The sequence below is a fragment of the Apis mellifera genome, linkage group LG11, assembly GCF_003254395.2.
Source record: "Apis mellifera strain DH4 linkage group LG11, Amel_HAv3.1, whole genome shotgun sequence".
NCBI classification, from domain to species: Eukaryota; Metazoa; Arthropoda; class Insecta; order Hymenoptera; family Apidae; genus Apis; species Apis mellifera.
This window is the reverse complement of record NC_037648.1, coordinates 14,171,668-14,193,398: the sequence shown is the minus strand read 5'-3', so window position 1 is coordinate 14,193,398 and position 21,731 is coordinate 14,171,668. Positions and strand designations below refer to the sequence as shown.

Sequence of the window (21,731 nt, the reverse complement as noted above, 5' to 3'; positions counted from 1 at the left end):
ATTTTAAAATACTTAGATTTATTTATCGAAGTTAGGTTATGTCAGAGCTATTGTTGCATATCGTCGAGTTGAAATTAAATGAATCGGTAACTTATGGTTGTTGAAATATAAACCTAGGATCATTGCAACTCAGATCGTTTAGGATAACCGCAATTTAGATCTAGTATAATTTACATCCATTGATACCTGGATTCTTTTAATAGTGGTCATTCCAGACGTGATTGCAGTCTAGATTCAGGATAGTGAAGGGTCATTATAACCTGGGTCTAACAATAAGATGACTCGAGATCGTTATAATGTAGATTTAGAATAATTTACAGTCGTTGTTAGAACCAAGCCAGTCAAAGGTGATCATATTTTAGTCCTAACTATAAAATATGACTTGGACCAGTTACAACGTAGATCCGGAATAATTTAAAGTCATGGCAATCTAGATCTTGGACAATCATTTAACGCCATTGCATTTTATATTTACTATAATTTAGAATTATCGAATTATAGATCCATGATAATCTCGAATCATCACCTAGGGATATTCTATATACTATAACCTTTGAGTTTTTCCCATATTTTGGACTTTAACTAATCATCTCTATTCTCTAACGAAGCACAATCCAATGAAAATGGTGGTTGAATTGATCCTCCTACCACACTTATTAAAATCGTATCAATCTGTAACTACGTCAGCGAGCAGATTCCGTGGACGAGCAATCATCGCTCTGGCATAGCAACCGGCCCCGCATTCAAGGATTCGATGTCGCGAGGCGGTCGTATATGTGAATCAGGTTTATAAATATATCCGTCGGAACGAGCGAAGACGCCGTTGGATCTTGAAACCGATTCGTAGAGAGGTTATCGATCCACCGCGATGGGGGTGTCACGGTTCGCCGCGAAACACCGCGTAAACACTCTATCTTCCTTCTCCGCAACCGGGTATTAACGGCCTGATAAAACGTGGAAAGCTTTACCAATCGTCGCTCATAGTGGGGGCAAAAGACGAGAGAATCGTCGAAACTTGATTCCAGTATTTTCTATTTCGAATAATTCACTTTGTCGTTCATTTGTTTAATAATTGATACAATTCTTAATTTATCTATACGATATTATTTTTATTGTGAAACTTGTATGTGCATTTTATTATTTCGCGCATACGAACGATTTTCTTTGTTTTTAATAGGAGAAACAAGAGAAACGTGCGATCGTGTATTGAAAAGTCAATGCACATGCGCACTGAATCTGAGTTTGTATATTTATGGTTAGTATTTAGAAGTTTCATGACGTATTGCGTGAAAAAGTAAATATCATTGTATCATGAAAACGAGGATTATAGTAGTAGAATGTAATAGAAATTGTCTATATACAATGGAAATTTATTTAGGTTTGATATAATTTAAATATAAAGTAATATTGTAGAATAAATTTAATTATCTTTAGTTAGATAATTAGGTTAGTTTTAAGATATTCCTTGAGTAATATTTAATATTTTTATTCAATTTCAGATAATGATATCATTTTGTCAAGTCATTTTCAAGAAATTCTATAAAATCGTCTCTCAATCAATGAAATCAGATGGAATATTTAATTGGAGGAAATCATATCATTATTCACTATCCATTATATCAAAGGTTACCATTATATCAAACTTAAATATTTGATATATTCATTCTTGGATTTCTTGATCTATTTTCTTTTTATTCTCGATGATTCAATCTTCGAGAATATTTGAAAAAAAATCGTGCTTATATTTCTCAAATGACTAAAATAGATCGATTCATATAGAAATTCAAGTATCTTGTAATTGTAACTAATTGTGGCACGTACTCGTTAGTAGACTATAGATTTACATAAAACTTTTTACGAGAGAAACGAGTCTGGTAAATGATGTATGGTCTTGTGTTAATCGATACTCGCGAAGCAATAGTGCAACAGGTTTTAGAAGATTGTTGTTGATTTATGTACTGACTTGCGTACGTTCGATTTGCGACGATGTGTTGGGTGACCATCGTGCAAGAAATTAATTTGCATTTTCCTTTGCATTTAGATCTCTTTTATTTTAATCAGATATAAATTGTATTACAGGAAATTCAGTACAAAAATCTAACACCAAGTTCATTAATATATTTGATTACAGATAAATTCACTAAAATTTAACAATTAATTAAAAATTCAAGATTACAATAACTTATCGATAATATAATAGAATTTAAATTCATTCAGAATTAAGATTGCGCAATTTAAGTATATCACAAAATATTAAATTCATTACAATTTTCAGAAATCTATTCCAACCCAGTCAAACGAAGTTAAAGTTAAAATTTGAAAGGAAGAAAGCCTGGATTCTCGTATAAAATCATTTGTTGATTTTTTCATTTGTCACGATTTTTTATTATCTTCCAAAACGATTCGAAATCCTTGAAAATGATTCGTGATGAAAAATCAAGTCGAGTTCTGAAAGAAGCTGTAGCAGGCCGTAGTCACATTCGTGAGGCTACCTACACGAGCAGGCCCCGAGGGACCGACCGGTCTGGCCATATTAGTCCACAGAGTACACGAGGAGGCTGACGTCACCGAAGGGTCGCGTTCTCCTGCTGCGACATAATGTCCTAGACGTTTCACATCTACGGCTACCCTATCGCCAACTAAATACCGTTTTCCAAAGATCTACTACGATTTTACCGACCGATTGGAAACTGGTCACGTACCAAGTAGTTCCTTAACTGGCAACCAACGAAAAGGTGACTCAATGAAAGACCTTGTTCAATAAGGGAACCGACCTTATTTTAATTGGAAGAGTAGGTTAATGTTGAATTCCTTTTGTCTAAATAGAAATAGTTTAGATTTCTTTTGTTTCACTATTATAGAGATTATATTATAGAAATCTTCATATGATAGATTCGGTTGGAAAATTTCTTATTAACCTTAACGTCGTAACCTTAATAATAATAAATTAATTAGAATGTGTTACTTTAAATTAAATTTTGAAGAATTTCAAACTTTTTCTATTTTTCTATTTTAAAATTGGAGAAATTTATATAAATAATTTCATATATAAAATTAAATAAGTTTAATCTAATTATGGATTATTTTTTTAATTTAGATGTCGTATTCTGAGGATTAGTAGAGTGAATGTTAACGTGAATGTTAAACGTTCACGAAATTTTAATCGAACCAATGGAGGACGTACACGAGGAAAAATCGGTTGAGAAGTCGAACGGTACTTCGAAAAGGAACGAGTCGCCGGGTAGAATTTCTCGTTGACTTCCGGCTGCAACAAAGTTACGAAGACGTGACTGGCCGATCAAATCGTCATCGTTGTCTAGTCTATTTATGGAAATCGTTCTACGTGTCATCCTCTAATGAGCATTTTGTTAACATTGTTCGTTGTGAAAGTTCTGGCATTTTGTACGTGATTCAGGCGTAAACTTTATTTGATAAGTATATTTTCTGAATGAATCATCGAAAAAATGGATAATAAGAGACAAAATGCATTTTTAATTGCTTGAAAATGACCATGACCGTTTCGTTTTTTTTTTGCGTCTCTTGTAAATTTAATTAGCTTTTTCCTTGGTTTTTTTTTCAACCAATTTTCCTATTTAATTTCTGGAAAATTAATTATTTTAAACAAAAGATTCTTCAACATTTAACACTTTAAATCATTGATGATAACTAAATGCTTAAAAATTGAATAAAAACAACATTATTATAAAATATGAATTAATTAACATATTTTTGCAATAAAAAATATATTAGAATAAATAAATAATTCGAGGAAGGTTATTGCATAAATTCTTAAAAAAAAAATGTTCGTAATAAGAAAAAAAAAATAGTTTATCATATTACTATAAACATCTTTGACTTTGATAAATTTTATGAAATCAATATAAGTTGCTTTGAAGAAGAAACAAGATGGAAGAAATGTAAAAAAAAATGCAATTTCTTTTAATAATATACTTAAAATTAAAATACAGAATGAGATATAAAATGACAGTGAAATGAAAAACGATTTGTAAAAATAAAATATTGCATAGGATATTAGCTATGATATGATAAATTTCTCATCAAAATAAGAAGTAAACAATTTTAGCATTTTTTCTTTCATATCTATTAATATATTAATTATACATTAGAGGTTGATAATTATAGCATTAATCTCGAACAAAGAGTACAATAGTTTGCCTCTTAGAGGAGCAGCATTCACCATAGAAATACCGATCAACCTTATTTGTGCAGGCTGGCAAGGCTTTACCAACGTTCTACCGGTGCACGTGCAGGTTTACACGTATGAAATGTCAGAACAACGGGTGGATTGATTGTTTAAACAAGCATTTAAGCGTCTCGAAGGTGTCGCAAAGCCTCGACTATTTCCTCGAAGGTTGACCAAGGACGCAAGGATCTGAATAGAGAAGAGAGAAGAAAGCCTATATATATATACATACAGATGTTAGTCACAAAAGTAAGTATACATAATACAAGAATAAAATTTTCAATCTATTGGATAGAGTGGAAAGTAATTCAAAATTAATTCGTGAAAAGTATTTATTATCTTAATTTTGCAATGATACTTCTATGTTTGAAAATGATACAATTATTTACAAAAAGATACCATCTATCAATCTTTTAATATGCTATTAAAATCATCATTCTGAATTGTGAAGATTTGGTTATTCCTTAATAAGTTATTAACAAAAATTTTTCTTTAAAATAACGTTAAGTTTTAATCAGTTTAAGTTTTATCATTTAAGAATTTTATTAACAGTGAATTATTTAATTAAATGAACTTTTATTTGATTTTGATTTGAGATTGGAATTAATCTTAGAATATGTAATTTAATCTAAACTGTTTTTATTAATAACTTTTTAATAAACAATGACTACCAATAATAAAACTTTATGATACTATTCTGATGATTATTTTCACCGTTAAAAAATCAAATTGAAATCCTGAGAGTGATATCTTTTTATAAATATTTATCGAAAATACTTTTTATCTTAACTATACTTACACAATTTTTTATAGAGAAGAATCTTTTAACTCAAGAGAATCAAGTGAATATTGAAAAAGCAGCGAGCATAATTTGATGTCATGCATCTTATATTACGGTGCAAAAAACAATTATGGTGTCTCGTTATATCAGGGTATTCGCGTTTGAAATTTCCATTTCCTTTGTCCTCGTGTCTTTTCCTATTTACATTTTTCTATTAACGCTTAGCAACATGTTTCCTTCTTCGTGGAAAGAAAAGGAAAAGGGATGGAGGAGGGGGAGGGGGAAGGGGGAGGAGATGGGAAGAAAGATGGGAAGAGGGGACGATATGATTAATATTAATGGTGAGACGGTGAGCGTCAATCGAATTATGTATACGTAGTTATACAGAGGCTTGTTTACTCTAGGCCGTGTCTAACGAATCGATTCGTTAAGTCTTCTTGGATGGTTGCTCGTGGAAGGCGCTTTAACGTACGTAACAGCTCTAGCGTTACTTCTCGGGTATACTAATCGTCTGAAAGGGTTCTGGCCTTATTGTGAACGAGCGAAGTTAGCTTTCAGACTACTGGAACTGTAAAGCAATTTAAATATTATTCAACATGAAATTTTATCATATTAAAGCCAAAATTAAAGTTTAAACTGAATTGAAAATTCTTCTCCATGGGTAAGATTGATCAAATTCTTCTATTAAATCATTTTGTAAACCTGTTGGTTTAGACGAAGCTTATCGATGATATTAATTTTTTAGAATCGTTCATAACTCGTATGATTGAAAAAGAAAGAAGCAATGAAAATAATGAAGGCATTCGCTGATTCTCCGGCCAAGGTAACAGGACATGCAAGAGCTCGAGGCTTCTAGAACAAAGTGCATGAATAGAAATAATAATATTCAAGAGAAAGATTTTGATAATATAATAAATTGATGAGATTTCTATTTTTCGAAACGTGGAAATTACTGCATTGCAAATCTTTGAAGATGGAAATTTTCCGCCATTTTCCGCATTTTGGGGGTTGGACCAAAGGGATGCTGCGCAGATGTGATACCTTCATCTATACAGAGGGTAGAGCAATGCTCTGATTGGATCAGTATATCCCCTGTTTCAGAGGGTTGTTACTTCCCTCTCCTTCAATCTAAATATGGTGTATTCTCCATTTTATAAAACTTTGAATATCTGTACCAATATCCTTTGATACTCTATTAAAAATTCTTAATACATCCTTCTCTAATTTCTCTAAAGAATAAATCAATGGATGATATATAATAGATACAATATTTAACCATAATTCCATTAACAGAAAGTAATATCAAAAAGTTTCAAGAACAAGTATCGCTTAAACAACCTCTGAGTAGAGTCATAGACTGATAGAATTGAAAATCCTCATCAAGAAAGGCTCGGAATTGATCTTTGGAGCCTGGACAGAGATTCAGGGACGACGACTGCGCAGGATTTCTCTCGCGATGCGGCGTGTGTCGCGGCGGTGGCTGGCCAACCCCTGAGGGCAGCGGCAAAGGGTGGCAGAGGGTGCGGTCTTTCCACGTAATCAATACCAGTGTCGGCTGGCCTCGCTCCTCGCCGTTCTCTCTCGCCGCCCACGCGAAATCCTGCAGACACCGGCTGCCACGCCACGAATTTTTCTTCTTGTCGTCACCGCGCGCCGCCGCCGCCCCCTCTTATCGGCTTTTGTCGTCGCGTCGTTGTCGTGACGGCGTCTGTCCACCCTTTTCCCCTCTTCTCGCCAAATAGTGGTGGATCGTTTTCTCGAGGAGTCGAACGATGAGTAGATTTGTATGCAAATACATCTGTAAATAAAATTACATAACCTCGATAAAAAAAAAATCTTTTATTTTATATTTATATTTATATTTATATTTATATTTATATATTTATATTTATATTTATATTTATATATATATTTTTTTTAAATTAAAAGAGAAAAAGTGTTTGGAACTCAAAATATTTCGATACCTGTTTTGGAGAATTATATATCTTTGGTGAAAATTCAAAATTCCCTATATTGTATGCAATCGTTCAAAGAAACGATATATCATTGGCAGTACGTGTACGTGTCCACGTATACAATACAGTTTGAAGAAGAAGATTCAACGCACTTACACAATCTATAAATACGCAAGACACAAAGCAAGAGTTGCAGAAATAAGAGAAACGCGAGCGAAGCGGGTGTTGGTTCTCCTCGAGGGCGCTTCCTGAAAGGCGAGCCGTTAATTGTATAAATGATTCTCACGGGAGGATCGTAATTATACCGCTCGCGCATTCCTTAGCCACAGCTCCAAAGGCAGCGAGCGTAAACGTAGATGCGTGAGAGTGCGTACACGCGAAACTCGGCCGTGTGTTGCTTAAATCATTAATTAGTGCCGCACGCGCTACGCTCCACCGTTGAAAACTAGAATTTCGCACGGAGCCCCGCTTCGAAACGTTACCACAATGATTAAGCGTTGAATAATTGCCCGATTCTTTTGCTGTCGGTTGTATTCCGTTTAGAGTTGCAATATGTATATATATTTTTTTCTTTTCTCTCTTGATATGACGTATAAACTTACAAATCTGATGTAAATCGTGTCATATTTTCGCATGCACTTAGTATATATTCTAACCTCAATTAAATAGAATGAAAATCTTTTTTCATACATTTGAATTTTGAACACCGAAGAAACAATCAGGTTTTCTGTTGAAACATAATGATTTTATATTTCTAAAAATAAAATTAAAAATTGGTAATCGTGATACTGTTTCGTCAAATAAACGTGAGAATATTCATGACGAAGATAACGCCGAATGGCGGCCGAATTTCTAACGAGTCATGCCGCGTTGGGAAGGATGCGGCGTAAACACATTCTCAATCATCAATGCTGCTATCCCTGTATGAATTTTTTTCTTTTCTATTTCTCGTGCTAAATGCGTATTCTGTTTGTTCCTTATGAGTAGGAGTTAATTTTATTGTAAACAGCCTGACAGTGAAATATGCGGCGATGCGGCGTTGCCAAATAAACGACATACGCATAAAAACGCACGAAAATTTTGCAGCGAATAATTCGAATGAAAGGAGAAAAATTATATCGTTATATTGAAACACATTTTTACAGTCTTGAAGATTTTTACCTTCAAACTTTTGAAATATTCGCATCGCCATATTGAACATAGTAATGTCCATGAGCAGTAATGAAAGAATTGCACTTTACCAATAGCGTAAAAATTATTTCTTGCGTACATATTTGTTCCATCTTATAAATCATTAAAACTCTCTTTATTTTTACTCCTTTTGTTAGGGTTGCTTTTTATTCTGTGTAATATTCACACTTGTCATCGGCGATTTGCATTTGGTGACGCTTTCAAGGTGTTCTCTCTCATATTGACATTCGAATGCATTTCGCATCGTGACTACGTGCGATTCTCTGCAACGCATCTCCGTGATTATTCCGATGTTGCATTGTAATGAACAAATCACACTTCACTGAGATTGCACAATCTGTTGGCGCCTACCGTCAACGAAATACCAATTTAATGGGAATGCATCTCTATATCTCAGGCTACTGACCGGCCAAATTGCTTAATAAAAAATTCTTATTCGTTAGTTTAAAACTGCTAAAAATAACTCAAATATATTTTTTTTGTCTTATTTATTGAAGAATATTGAAGAAGAATATATATTTTGAATATTGAAAGAATATTAAGGAGAAATTAAGTTTTAACTCTGAATATATAAAAAAAGTATTTATAATAATTATTTTATGTATATTTTTTTTTTTAAAATATCATTTGTATAATTGTATCAACTATAATACTCGTTCTAAACATATGAAGAAAATGAAGATTTAATATATCATGCGTCGATAAGAAAGTTTCATAATTTTCTTCCTTACCATCTTCAGTAACGAAAATAAGGACTACACAAAGAAAAATCGATAGAGGGCGGGCAGGTTTAAATAACTGCCATGGTTTTCGGAAGCTGTTGGTAGTTTTTATTTCGCGTATTCCGCGACTAAGACAATTGGAGGGTCGAAATGTCAGAAATTCGATGGGAATCAACGAATGTGTGTAATGTCAGTTACAAGTGACGTATTAGCGCTTCCCGCGGCGCGTTCTTCACGCGAAACGATGCCAAGAGGATAAATTATGCCTCGAAAAGAGAACACGTAAGTGTCCATTAGCCAGCTTCTAACCTCGACCAGTTTATTAGCAAGATTTTCCCTTCTCTTCGCGTCTTTTTCTCTGGAACAAGAATGAACAAACGTGTTTTCATTAAAAAAAAATTAACGGTCCGCTCGTTAACGTGGACATATTCTCAGCAAAGCGAAAACATGGGAGCGAGACAGAAGAAAACGTATGAACGCTTACTTCAAAACTCTGGCAGACCTTCTGCCGCCGCATCAGGAGGGTCGCAAACGCAACAAGGTCGACATCCTGATTCACGCATCGAAGTACATCAAAGACCTCCATAGCCGTACAGAGGAATTATTTTCTGCTCATGCATCAGAAGCACATAGTAAGCAAATAACTTTAACAGTAAGCATAATTTCAAAATTTAAGTTTTTTTTCTTTATTTCTTTTAAAATATTTTTGATTACAGAAGAAGAATTGGCTCGTCTCAAAAAACTTGTAACTCAGCTTTTCTCTCGTACACAATTATTGTCTACTCTTTTACGAGAAGCTGGTATATCTGTTCCAGCAGAGCCAGCTCTTGAAAAGATATCTCCTTTAAAATGGTCGAATAAAATTAATGTAGAAGATGCAGAAAAATATTTCAATAAAATAGAAGAAAGTAAAAATATTAAATAAGTATATGTAATAAATGAAAAATAATTTTATTAAATTTAAATATTCATAAAGTATGTTTGATTTTAGTAAAAAATTCTGAAAGTAAGAGGGAAAAATCTGTAGAACTGAAAGTGCCTTCTAAAAGAAAATCAGTTACTTCTTCTCATTCATCTAACAAAAAAATTGAAAATAGCGATATTTCTAAGGATGTGAATAATTCCATAGAGAATCAAGAGAATCAAGTAAATTGTGTAAATAACAATGATGATATCTCAGATGCTTATCCTGTATCAGATATATTAGATACAGGATCTAAAACAACAGAATGTTGCCAAACAAATACAGGTATTTATTTCTTTTTATTTTAAATTACAATTTGTTTTAGATATGAAAATATCTTGTATAATTTTGTTAATTAGGTTCTGATACAGCAGTTAGTTCTTCAATAAATGGAAAGACTAATAATGGTAAATATATTATTAATATATGTAATTAATAGATATAAGATATATATAATAAATATAAATTAGAATTTTTTATTCCATCACTTTAAATCATAAAATATTGTTTTAGCATTAGAAAAAGTAGAATCTCAAAAAAAGATAAAAAGAAAAACAAAGAAGAAACAGGAGAAAAAATCACTGACACCGTGTATAAATAATTCCGTAACTAGTCTGACCCCAAATACCCTTATATTATCTGGTGGTAAGTTAATGCCTTTGGTAACTCCAATGACGTCGAATATAATTGTAAATACTCAGCAACAAGCAGCGAATCCCATAATACTCGGTAATGGTCAACAGAATCAAATGATCGTGATGCAATCTTTGACAAATCGTGTGCAGAATCCAGTTGTCTCCATTTGCAATCAAGCTGTAATTAATACAGTTCAAAAAGTTACGCTCAATACGGTCCCTAGTATTCGTGCGAATATGGTAGTTGATTCGCAAAATTGGGCATCTAATGTAAAGAATATAATCAATGCTACAAAGATCGGCGGTCACAAAGGCATTCTGCCTAAGGGTAAGGAAGTTACAAAGACAACGATGACATATAAAGTTCCTATTCCGGCGGTTCACAAGGAAAAAGCAGAAAAATCTAAAGAAAATAATTCTAAGAAAGATACAGAAATTAAATCGAAGATCAATAAGAATCATACAAAAAATTCTAAAAACCAACAATCTACAGATACTGTTGAAGACAAAAATGATAAAGAAAAAAGTATTAAAACCGTTGAAGATACAAATTTTGCACAAAAAATTAAACGATCCTCAAATACAGAAACAGGATCTATAGATGAACCTATTGATAAAAAACGAAAAAGAAATGAAAATAATGAACAAAGTCCAGTGATTCTGAATTCAGTACCTGTATCAAAATCAGACTTTACTGTAACCTGTAAATCTATCGAAAGCTTAAAGCATGTAATAGAAAAGATAGGAGAGGACACAAATGAAGAACAGGATAAAATACATTCTTTGATTCAATCAGAAGAAAATAGAGAAACGAATGTACAATGTTCTGTTTTACTAAATACTACTAATACTAATCAAGAAGATGTTTCTAATTCTTCAAAACCAATAGATGTCATGACATCGAATAATATTCAATGTGAAGCAAAAGAAAGTCAAAACGCGTCAGATACATCATCTATTACTTTCCCAGAAGAACAAGTAAAATCTTCTAATGAAAATATCTTAGATTCTTCTGATACTAATTTCAACATTCCTATTGAGAATACACTAGAAAAATCAAGTAACTGCATAGATCATTCTAATTCTAATTCTAAATCATCTTTAATAGAAGGAGAAGAGATTGAAAATTCTGTAGAATCTAAAAAAATGAAAGAAGTTTGTAATCTTGATACAGAATTCGACAATCTTTTACAGAATTCAGTGACATCAAAAGAGCCAGAAGTTGTTGAAGGGACAAGTAACTTAGAAAGTAATAAGATTATTCTAAATTTAGATACAAATACTACAACAACTTTAAAACCAGAAACAAATACTGTAATTCAAAATTCAGACATCACAACAGCGTCATCGTCATTACTCCCAGTTAACATAGAAGACGAATCTAAATTAGCAAAGGCATCAAAGGAGGAAGTATCAAAAACGTCACTCTCATATAATACAGAAAATTCTTTTGTACCAATTAGCAGCAGAGCTGATGGTCTTCATTCTGATCTTTCAAATGATATATTTGCATCTCTTCAAGTTCCTTCTAGTTCACATAATCCAGAATCTATATCTCCTACAGCAGCATTCTTAATGGCTTTTCCATTAGTATCTTCACTAAATGGTAAGACAGAAGTTTTGGAGGAAGAAATAAAAGAAGATTTTAAATACCATAGTCAAACTCCACCCATGCTTCTACAGATTGGAGCAATGGAACCTAATAGTTTCAAGTTCAAGACAGCATCTCCTCCTCATTCTATCGCTGAAAAACGTTTAAAAATGACGTGTGAGGAAAAGAAAGCGGTAAATACTTCTGTAAACGAAACAGAAACCTCAAATATGATGGTCTCTGCAGAATGTACTACAGTCACGAAAGTATTGCCCAAAATTATAAACGACGAACATCTCAAAGAACCTTATAAGATTGTTCAAGGTGTGTTGGCACCATCTTTAGAAAAATCTGCATCTTCTAGCTCTTATTCGCATACGACTTTATATTCCATTTCAAATGCTTCGGGTACTACTTCAATTACTAGTACTTCAGAAATGGGAGAAAATTGTCAGAGTCAGCTTCCAACAAATCTAAGAAATGCAATTACAAATACTACTAACGAAAATATTGCTGCTTCTCAAATTACAGATACAGTTTCAATTTCAAATAAGACAGATTCAAATTGTTCTGTACAGACTTCAACTTGTGACACTAATGTTCGATATAGTACTTCACAGGACTTTTTATCGAGTTACTCAACAATCGTCGAGAATAATATCACCAATCTGCAACAGAATCCAAATGTTTGTACTAGTTCAGCAATTCAAGAAACAAATTCATCTGGATTAAATCAAAATATCGTTCCTGATGTAACCCAAGCATCTTTGGTTTCTCATTTGACTAATACTAATACAACTACAAATACTACATCATTACCATTACAGAATATGCAAATAGATTATACTCAGATGAAAGAAAAAGAATCTCATAATTCTCGTCAGACTTACGGGATTCACAGCAAGGATTCTCTAATGGAATCTAACATTACTTCTAATAATCGTCTGAATTATACTGGCCATATGGATAGAGTTCTTCCCACTTCTCAAAGTATTCAGCAGGAGTATCCAATGCAATCTAAAGATGCAACTCTACCAATTCTCTCTTCTCAAGGCATGCAAACTGTCTATGAGTCACAACCCAAAGATAGTCATGTTTTAACTACTCAACAGAATGCTCACCAAAGTTTCACTATTAATGAAAAAGACCATATTATTCAGAATACTCATAGTGATTATACTGTGGATCAAAATAAAAATCTATCTCGAAAGGATTCATATTCAACAACCAGTAATAACACAAATACGCCCAACAGAAATCAGAATTATCCTTCAAAAGATTTAATATCAAATTCTGAAAATCATTATCAACGTAGTTATTCAAAGATAAATAAAGACTCTGATTCTTCAAATAATAATGTTGTGGATCAAGATTCAAAGTTAAATAATATTTTGAGATCAAAAACTCAAGAACCACAAGATCATAGACGTGATAATAATTATAATTCTGCAAAGAAAATGGATGTTGATCCATTCGTTCAAACGTTTTCCTATAATGTAAAAGAATCCATGACTAATCAAGAACAAAATGTTCTAAATCAAAATACTGATAATATTTATCAAAATAAAAGAGAAGAGACACAAAATTATCCTACTTATTCTAACAAAGATACAAAGAAAATCAATACTAGTTCTTCCAATAATATGAATAATAAATCTCTCGTTCAGAATACTCCTGCTACGCGTTATTCACAACCAACATCTTTCGTGGCTACATCCAACTATGAGCAAAGTACGGTTACTGAAAACCATGCGAAGTCGACGACTACTGTTGCTCATAATTCTTCAAATTTCAGTATTTTGTCTTGGACAACTTTTTCCCCTGTTGGTGGAGGAAATAACAATAATTTAGTACAATTTGAACAGGGATCAAGCCAGACAGATAATACTGAAGCAAAAACAATATGTGAAAATTATAATTATGTTCCCCTTCATAAAGAAAATACAAATTTTTCCAATGTATTGACCAATGATGTTTATTCGGTGAATTCTACTATGGCTAATATAGATAAATCAAGAATGAAATCGGGAATGGAAGCACAGAAACAATCTTTCGTGGATTCTTCTAAAACTAGAAATATTCAAACTAATATTCCTCCATCTGGTAAACAGACTCGTATGCAAAATCAGTCTTCTTCCAATAATGATTACAACAAGTATAGTACAGAAAATAAAAACAAATCTAAATATGCAATGGAATCTGAGTATATTCAAAATGAATATTCAAATGTAGAACAGCAGCAGTCACAACAACATGCACAAAAAAATCATCAATCTATGACAACAAAACAGGACAAAGCAATTTATCCAATGTCTAATTATGATTCTCAAGTAAATTTTGATTTACCTGAAGTTAGTTCTCAAATGAAGTATCCTGTTGAAACTTATGCAAGCTCGAATTTTAAATATTCAGACAAATCTCAACAACAAAATCAAAATAAGTACCAACCTCTAATCCAAGGACAAATTCCTTCTCTTCAACATGATAATGTTACTTATAACAATGATGGGAAGCATAGTCAACAACAGAATACAAAATCAAAAGGAAATCAGCAACAGCATGCAATTAGAGCACCTGTAAATTGGATGATGACTCCAGAAATAAAGCACAATGCCAATATTACCGACATTATTTTACCACCTATTGGAAAAGAATTGGATTTCTGCCAAAATAATCTATTTACTCAAACGCCATCTTACAATCAGGGGACACCGAATCAATTTTATAACAATTATGATGTTGCAGCTCATGGTTTTCCAAATTTACCGGTTCTACAAAGTGAACCAAAAAGGAGTTCAGAAGTATTCTATTCTGAGGAACAACCATTTCCTTGGTCTCCTACAAAATCAAGTGTGCATGTTGAACAGGCCCAACCAGTCAAAACTATAGATCAGCACATTGTTCCTTCAAGTCTTCCAACTTTGGTCGGTGATCTTGATTTAGGTACTAATATATCCGAGAAACAGAACTTTTTATTTGGTCAAGTAACTTCGAGAATTTCATCTGATCAAAATAAAGATCCTACCAAAGATAAAGATGGAAATGTTACAGGACGTGATTATCATACTGTGTTGAATAATCAAGCTGTTCAACATCCAGTAGCAGGATCTTCTTTTCTTTCTGTGAGTCAATTGGTAGAACATGAAAAAGCTGAGAAATCACATCAACAGCATCATCAACAGCATCATCACCACCACCACCATCATCATCATCATCATACTCATCAGCAACAACAGCAGCAACAACAACAGCAACAACAACAGGCTAGAAAACATCAGAGGAAAAGTAATACAAGTCCTAGAGGTAATAGTAAAAGGCAGATGGATATTCGAAAACAAACATCTGGTAATGATCAAATGCATCAAAGACACGAGGAACAAAAATCGTCTGGACACACTTTCTCTGAACAAGGATATCAGCAACAACAGCAACAACAACAGCAGCAGCAGCAGCAGCAGCAACAACAACAACAAAAATACCAACAAAATAATGTTCATTGGAGAAGCAGAAATTGTAAGAGCAATTACACTGCTGAAGCATTGATAGGAACTAATAATAGTGTGCATGATACAAATCAAGATAAACATGCTTCGATCAAGTTTACGAATTATTCGCAGAATAAATTTCAAACAAGTCTACCTACTGCAGATGCAGTTATGCCTCTTAATTATTTTTCAAATACCGACGACGGCAGTGGTTACGGACAAATGGTGAATCAGAACTTTAATTCATATACATATTCTTCTAATACTAATATTTATCCTACTTCGAATTTTATAACCAGTATATCAAATACACCTACCAGTTACATGATGCCATTACACGATAATACTGACTATATGGAAGCAAATGCTTTCCTTCTATCAAATGTAACAATTGCCTCGACAGTTACCACTTCATCAACTTCTACCGTGACCACCTCGACTTCAAATGTGAATACGAACACGAAGAATCATCAACACTATGGAAAACATCAAAATTGCGATAAAAGATCGTATCCTACGAATGCAAAGAAAGGAAAAAGAAAAGGTCTCGATGGAACTATGCAGAATTTAGAATTTCCTCTTTCTGGTATCAATTCACCCCTAGAAGATTATCATCACTCTACTACATTCTTACCACCACCACCACCACCACATGCTAGCCCTCTTTATCAGAATCACTCACAGGCAAATGTATATACTAAAGCAGTAAATGGTTTACCGCCTCCTCCGTCGGTATCTGGTCCTCAAGGTGTACCTACGGCTGGTTTTCCAATGAATCCAAACATGCCAAGGGGAGGAATTGTGGCAAGCAATCACATGACTATGAGCCATCATCCTTCTGGTACAAGTCTTACTAACTTCAATTTGAGTACCATTTTTCCAGAAATGAATGACAAAGTATGTGGTATTGATAATTCTAATTTAAATTTTTTATAATATGTTTTATTAATTAGAATGGAATTAACATTTTATTAATTATTGTATCACATTGATAATAATTTTAGTTTATTTGCTAGATTACTGGATACAAACCACCAAATGGTATACCCCCTGGTTTATCACAACCACCTAATCAATCTGCAGCTTATGCACAAAGGACCAACTATCCAACAAATCCTCTTTGCCATCTGCCACAGGTTTTTTTTTAATAATTGAAATCTTTACTTTAACTTTCTATTTAAATTAAAATTAAACAGGAATGTTTTCAGGTATCAGAAGGAAGTCAATTTGGTAATAGTGTTCCTCCTCCTCCTCCTCCTCCACCTCCTCCTGGAGTAATACATTACAAGAATGTATAATAATGTAAGTATGAATGAAGAACCAATTGATAGTTGTAAATATGTAAATAATCATGTAATTAATTAAATTAAAAAAAATTGATATATATTTGTGATATGTTTGATTTTATATTGCACAAGGTGATTGATAAGATTATTAAAAATGTTAAGTTATCAAATGAATTATAAGGATGCAAATTCTAAAGTTTATTACATATTTCATTACAATTTAGAAATGTCGTTTAGTTTTTCGTGTTCATTTGCTAAACGAACATTTCGTTAAATCTTATAAAAATTGGAACATTGTTGGCAAATATATATTATTTATTACTACAATCCTTTGCAATCTTTCTATCTTAATTGTACATGAATACAGGAAACAAATATCACAGCACATATTCCCCTAAACCGACCTTTTTGTTGTATTACCTAATGTCTTTTGTAGGTGGTTTCAATGGAATTTTTCCGAAATTAAATTTCTCTGCCAAGAACATACTCTTTTCCTCAGCTGTTAATTGATTATCTAATGAGTAAACGCTGTCATCAATAACAATTGCTGTCAATGTTGCAGTGAAAGACGGTTTTCCAAATGGTTCGTTTGTAGAAGCCGTCACGCTATTAGAAGTTTGACTTTGCGCAAAAGTACCAAATGGCGAAGTAATTTGTTGCGATGTAAACGTATTCGTAGTTGTAGTTGTACTTGTAACATTTGTGGAACCAAACGGTGAATTGTTCATATCACCAAATGTAGATGATGTAAATGGAGTAGTGGTACTAGATGTTCCGAAAGTAACTCCGGTATTTAGAGTACCAAATGTTGTACTAGAAGATGTAGCTGCTGTAGGAAAAGTTTCACTGGCAGTTCCCGTAGTTATTCCGAATGTAGGCTTTGAGAAAGCTGCCGTACTATTTGTTTCAAATTGTGAGGTCGCGGTAGCAAAGGGACTAGTAGTCGTTGAAGGCGTTATGCCAAATGGTGATGCACTAGAAGTGGAAATGGCGGGTGTGGTACCCTGAGCATTTCCGAACATGTTCACAGAAGGTGTAGAAGTGGTAATGCCAAAAGCATTTGTAGGTTGTGCGGTACTAAAAGCGGGTGTTGTAGTATTTGATCCACCAAATATACCGCCAGAACTCCCAAATGTCGGTTTCTCGCCGAATATAGAACCAGAATTATTTCCAAAGGTTGCCGAACCGCCAAAAACTGGTGCTCCTCCAAAAGCAGGTGTTTCAGATTGTGAGAATATTCCCGAACTAAAAGTTCTTGAGGATGGAGTAACTCCAAACATGGAGTTGGTAGTCTGTAAATTTGAGGAACCGCCAAACGGATTAGCAGTAGAGGTTTTAGCTCCAGTGAATATAGAAGCATTAGATTGAGAGGAAGTGCTATTGAATAGAGAGGAAGAAGAAGTTGCTCCACTATTGAATACCGATGTGGATGCCTGAGATGTTTGCCTGGCGAAAACATTGTTCACTTGATTGGATGTTCCAAATATGCTGGGTTGCCCAAAAACGGGCTGGGAAGCTCCGCCACCGAAAATTGAACCAGATGAGCCAAAAGTCTGCGTGTTTTGTCCTATATTAAATGTAGAAGTGTTTGTAATTCCAAATATAGAATTAGTGCTGGTACCACCACCAAACACTCCTAAATTACTGCTAAAAGTTGGGGTACTACCAAATACAGGATTTGAAGTCGTGGTTGTTTTCCCAAAGATTGATGTATTACTGGTGGAAGTGAAACCTCCACTAAATGGATTGTTTTGACTTCCAAATGTTTTGTTTCCAAATACAGAAGAGGATGGAGTACTGCTTGGATGTCCAAGTTGAGGGGTTGCAAAAGCAAAACTGGAGGATTTTCCAGATGTATTATCATTCCTAGTATTTTTATGACCTGTTCCTAAAATTTCTTTCTAAAAAAAAAAAAAAAAAAAAAAAAAAAAAAGAATATTTTAAATTATAACAAAGACTTATCAATTACTTATATAATTTTACATACAAGTTTAGTTAATGTTTCACGGGTAGGATTTTTAAAAGCTTCTCTTTTTGCTTTCATATCTCTACATAATTGTTGAAAATGTACTTTCTGAAAGAAACGTATAAATATGCATATATTAAAAAAACTCATAATAATAATCTTAATAAAAAAAGATTTATGTATATGTGATACTAACTGCTTGCTCTACCATTCCAGAGCTTTGGGCTTTATACATTTCCCATCGTACTTCTTCTGGTGATAAGTCTTCCATGCCAGGAATGCATGGTTTTTCTTTAATCGGTGCAAAACATGATAATAACCATTGTCCTCCTTTTTCCGCGATAAGTATTTCTTTTGCGACCAATACCCTTGTTTTTAAAATAAAAATTAATCGAATATATCATATTTGCTATCAAAAAAATTTATTTATTAATTACTTACGCCAAATATTCGTCATCGTTGTAAGAATCAGCTTTAGTATTATTTCCTACTACAGAACAAATAATGTCAATGTTTTAATGTCAGTAAAATATAAATAATGCTTTTATTTCTTACCAAAATTTATGTGATCGAATTGACAATACTGTCCAAATCGACAATTCCCTTGCAGATAGTATTTACAAACAACCATCGTGCATACGATTCAATGTGTTTAATCTTATTATGAAAATTTCGTCACACTGCATTTGGTGATCATATACAATATCGAGATGTTGATTTCTATGAGTTGCACCAGAGAGCGTAATAAATTCAATTTGGAAATTTAATTCCTTTATTTAACGAAAAACATAATTTTTTTGTTATATAAAGTTATCGGTCATTAACAGATCTTTTATAATAAAAACATCAATTTTTAAAATCTTAGTTTTATCAATAAATAATGTTTCTATTTTTGAAATCTAGTGATTTAAATAAGATCGTCACGTGATTGGATCAGTCACAGTTATTTACTACTTTTGTGTTAATATTCTAAGTGAAAAAAACCTTGTAATTAAAAAATAAAATATAAAAAAAAATTTCTAATTCTCTAATCGTATTAAAAGAACAATTGAATTGTTTGATTATTAGTAAAAATATTTAAATATTTGTGTTGAACAAAATTTCACAATAGTCGTCATTTATCACATTTAATTACGCACGTTGCAGGAATGCAGACGTATGTGTAAAAACATCGCGATGATTCTTCCACAAGATGCGTTCTAAATTCGGTCAAACTCGTTGATAGATTCTTTGCTCGATGCAATCAGAATTCGTGTGTTGAAAAGAGATACAAATAACTGGGTCGTCTTCCTTATCAGTGAACTTCGGAACACGCCCCACGCCGTTGAAATTGAACCGGCTGAACCCAACCCCTTTTCAGCCCAACCAACAGAACGTAATGTTTTCACGTGTTTCGTTTTTAAATTGATTGATTTCGATCAAAATACAAGTTATTCATAGCTTCTAAGAAAGATGGTAAGTACTATTTTTTGATATATGAGAAATAGGTTATACTAACTTATGTGTCTCGAAATGATAAAATCCTTTATCAGTTAAATAGAAAATCCACGTAACAAATTTTTTGTTAAATATTCAATGTATTTTTTTCTCCATTCTAAATATATATTGCTGATTAATTAATTAAAATGATAATTTTATAGCGAACAAAATGATGCACACTGACGAAAAATCTAAATTTGAACACTATGTGTTAATAATAATAGACATTCGAATTTCTTAATAATATTTTAAATTATTTATTTTTGGTATTTTTGTTACAGTCGGGAACGCTGAAACCTTATCTAGCAGCAGTGAGAAGAACACTTACTGCTGCTATGTGTTTGGAGAATTTCTCCTCTCAAATAGTTGAAAAACACAATAAACCAGAAGTTGAAGTACGAGCTAGTAAGGAACTTCTTTTGACACCAATATTAATAAGCAGAAATGATAAAGAAAAAGTATTGATCGAATCCAGTATAAATAGTATGAGAATAAGCATTGCTGTGAAGCAGGCTGATGACCTAGAAAAGCTTCTATGTCATAATTTCACAAGATTCATGACGATGAGAGCAGAACACTTCATTATTCTCAGGAGAAAGCCAATAGAGGTAAATATATTATCATATTATTAAGTTGAAGTAAAAAAGAGAGAAAGGGAAAGAAATGACTAATATTTATAATATTTATTTATCACAGGGTTATGATATTAGTTTTTTAATTACAAACATCCACGTAGAACAAATGTACAAACACAAGATTGTAGATTTTGTGATTTATTTCATGGAAGAAATTGACAGAGAGATCAGCGAGATGAAATTATCCATGAATGCAAGAGCTCGCATTTGTGCAGAAGAATTTTTAAAAAGGGTTAGTACGCGTGTGATGTAAATGCGAGATAAAAAAAAGAAATATAATACGATTGCTAAAATATTTTCTTTCTATTCCAGTTTTAACTTTATGGACACAATGTGTTAGCAACATAGCAATAATCACGAATGCCAGGTCACTAAAAAAAAAATAACAGTGCCCACGAATCAAGCTGGTTAATATGCAACCAGATGAAATTTTAACAGATTAATCTCTTTAAAAACTGACTTTAAACGCTCCTTAATCCAAACACGCCAATTCCCATTGTTGTCCAGTCATGAAAAAAGTTCATTCGAATACAATTTTTCGATTAATCGCTGTCGTTCAGCTGTGTGTGTAACGAATAACAAGGCTGATGTACATGTAAGTACCATAACGGTATTAAATTCAGCACGCGCAGCCCCACGTATGATAATCGCGAATATATTCGCAATCGTGCGTTTCTTTTTCCCTAAAAAAGTGGAAATTGAAAACAGGTGGTATAGGAGGTAAAGCGTGCAATTCCTTTTGCATTTATAAAGTTCTATTTATCTTACGAATCACTGTAACCATATTGATTTAATACTAATGTAAATACAAATAAACGAGAAGAACCATCGCCAGGA

At 32.9% G+C, this 21,731-nt stretch overlaps 3 protein-coding genes and 2 long non-coding RNA genes across 7 annotated transcripts; 3 read left to right on the top strand and 2 right to left on the bottom strand.

The window, feature by feature from the left end:
- On the top strand, positions 1–5,825 carry LOC113219094. Of its 2 annotated transcripts, XR_003305628.1 has the most exons (7): positions 10–1,255; positions 1,500–1,625; positions 2,276–2,792; positions 3,098–3,402; positions 4,231–4,453; positions 5,390–5,646; positions 5,731–5,825. It is a non-coding gene; the product is annotated as an uncharacterized LOC113219094 (long non-coding RNA). The 2 variants fall into 2 exon arrangements; XR_003305627.1 differs by lacking the exon at positions 5,731–5,825 and having other exon boundaries at positions 1–1,255; positions 2,276–2,796; positions 5,390–5,527.
- Positions 4,079–5,394, bottom strand: LOC102656537. Its single transcript, XR_001704735.2, has 2 exons — positions 5,004–5,394; positions 4,079–4,393 (listed from the first exon to the last, which is right to left on the bottom strand). It is a non-coding gene; the product is annotated as an uncharacterized LOC102656537 (long non-coding RNA).
- Positions 5,826–8,959: 3,134 nt separating the features above from the next.
- On the top strand, positions 8,960–16,913 carry LOC408316 (uncharacterized). The gene is given in 8 exon segments (NM_001277301.1): positions 8,960–9,135; positions 9,289–9,485; positions 9,570–9,761; positions 9,845–10,102; positions 10,177–10,224; positions 10,331–16,425; positions 16,545–16,664; positions 16,737–16,913. Coding segments are annotated over 8 exon segments (7,020 nt in total). The 5' UTR covers positions 8,960–9,115; the 3' UTR covers positions 16,827–16,913.
- Positions 16,914–16,988: 75 nt separating this feature from the next.
- LOC100577687 (nucleoporin-like protein 2) lies at positions 16,989–20,249 on the bottom strand. 2 transcript variants are annotated; one of them, XM_006566538.3, is made up of 7 exons: positions 19,920–20,242; positions 19,336–19,550; positions 19,222–19,270; positions 18,977–19,148; positions 18,802–18,888; positions 18,481–18,715; positions 16,989–18,381 (listed from the first exon to the last, which is right to left on the bottom strand). In XM_006566538.3, exons 2-7 carry the CDS (start codon positions 19,409–19,411, stop codon positions 17,231–17,233), a joined length of 1,770 nt encoding a protein of 589 aa, XP_006566601.1. In that variant the 5' UTR covers positions 19,412–19,550; positions 19,920–20,242; the 3' UTR covers positions 16,989–17,230. The 2 variants fall into 2 exon arrangements, with proteins under 2 accessions (XP_006566601.1, XP_006566600.1); XM_006566537.3 differs by having other exon boundaries at positions 16,989–18,715; positions 19,920–20,249.
- Positions 19,748–21,731, top strand: LOC726301 (actin-related protein 2/3 complex subunit 4). The gene is made up of 4 exons (XM_001122049.5): positions 19,748–20,235; positions 20,541–20,867; positions 20,956–21,126; positions 21,207–21,731. The coding sequence occupies exons 1-4, from the start codon at positions 20,233–20,235 to the stop codon at positions 21,210–21,212; spliced, it is 507 nt and encodes a 168-aa protein (XP_001122049.2). The 5' UTR covers positions 19,748–20,232; the 3' UTR covers positions 21,213–21,731.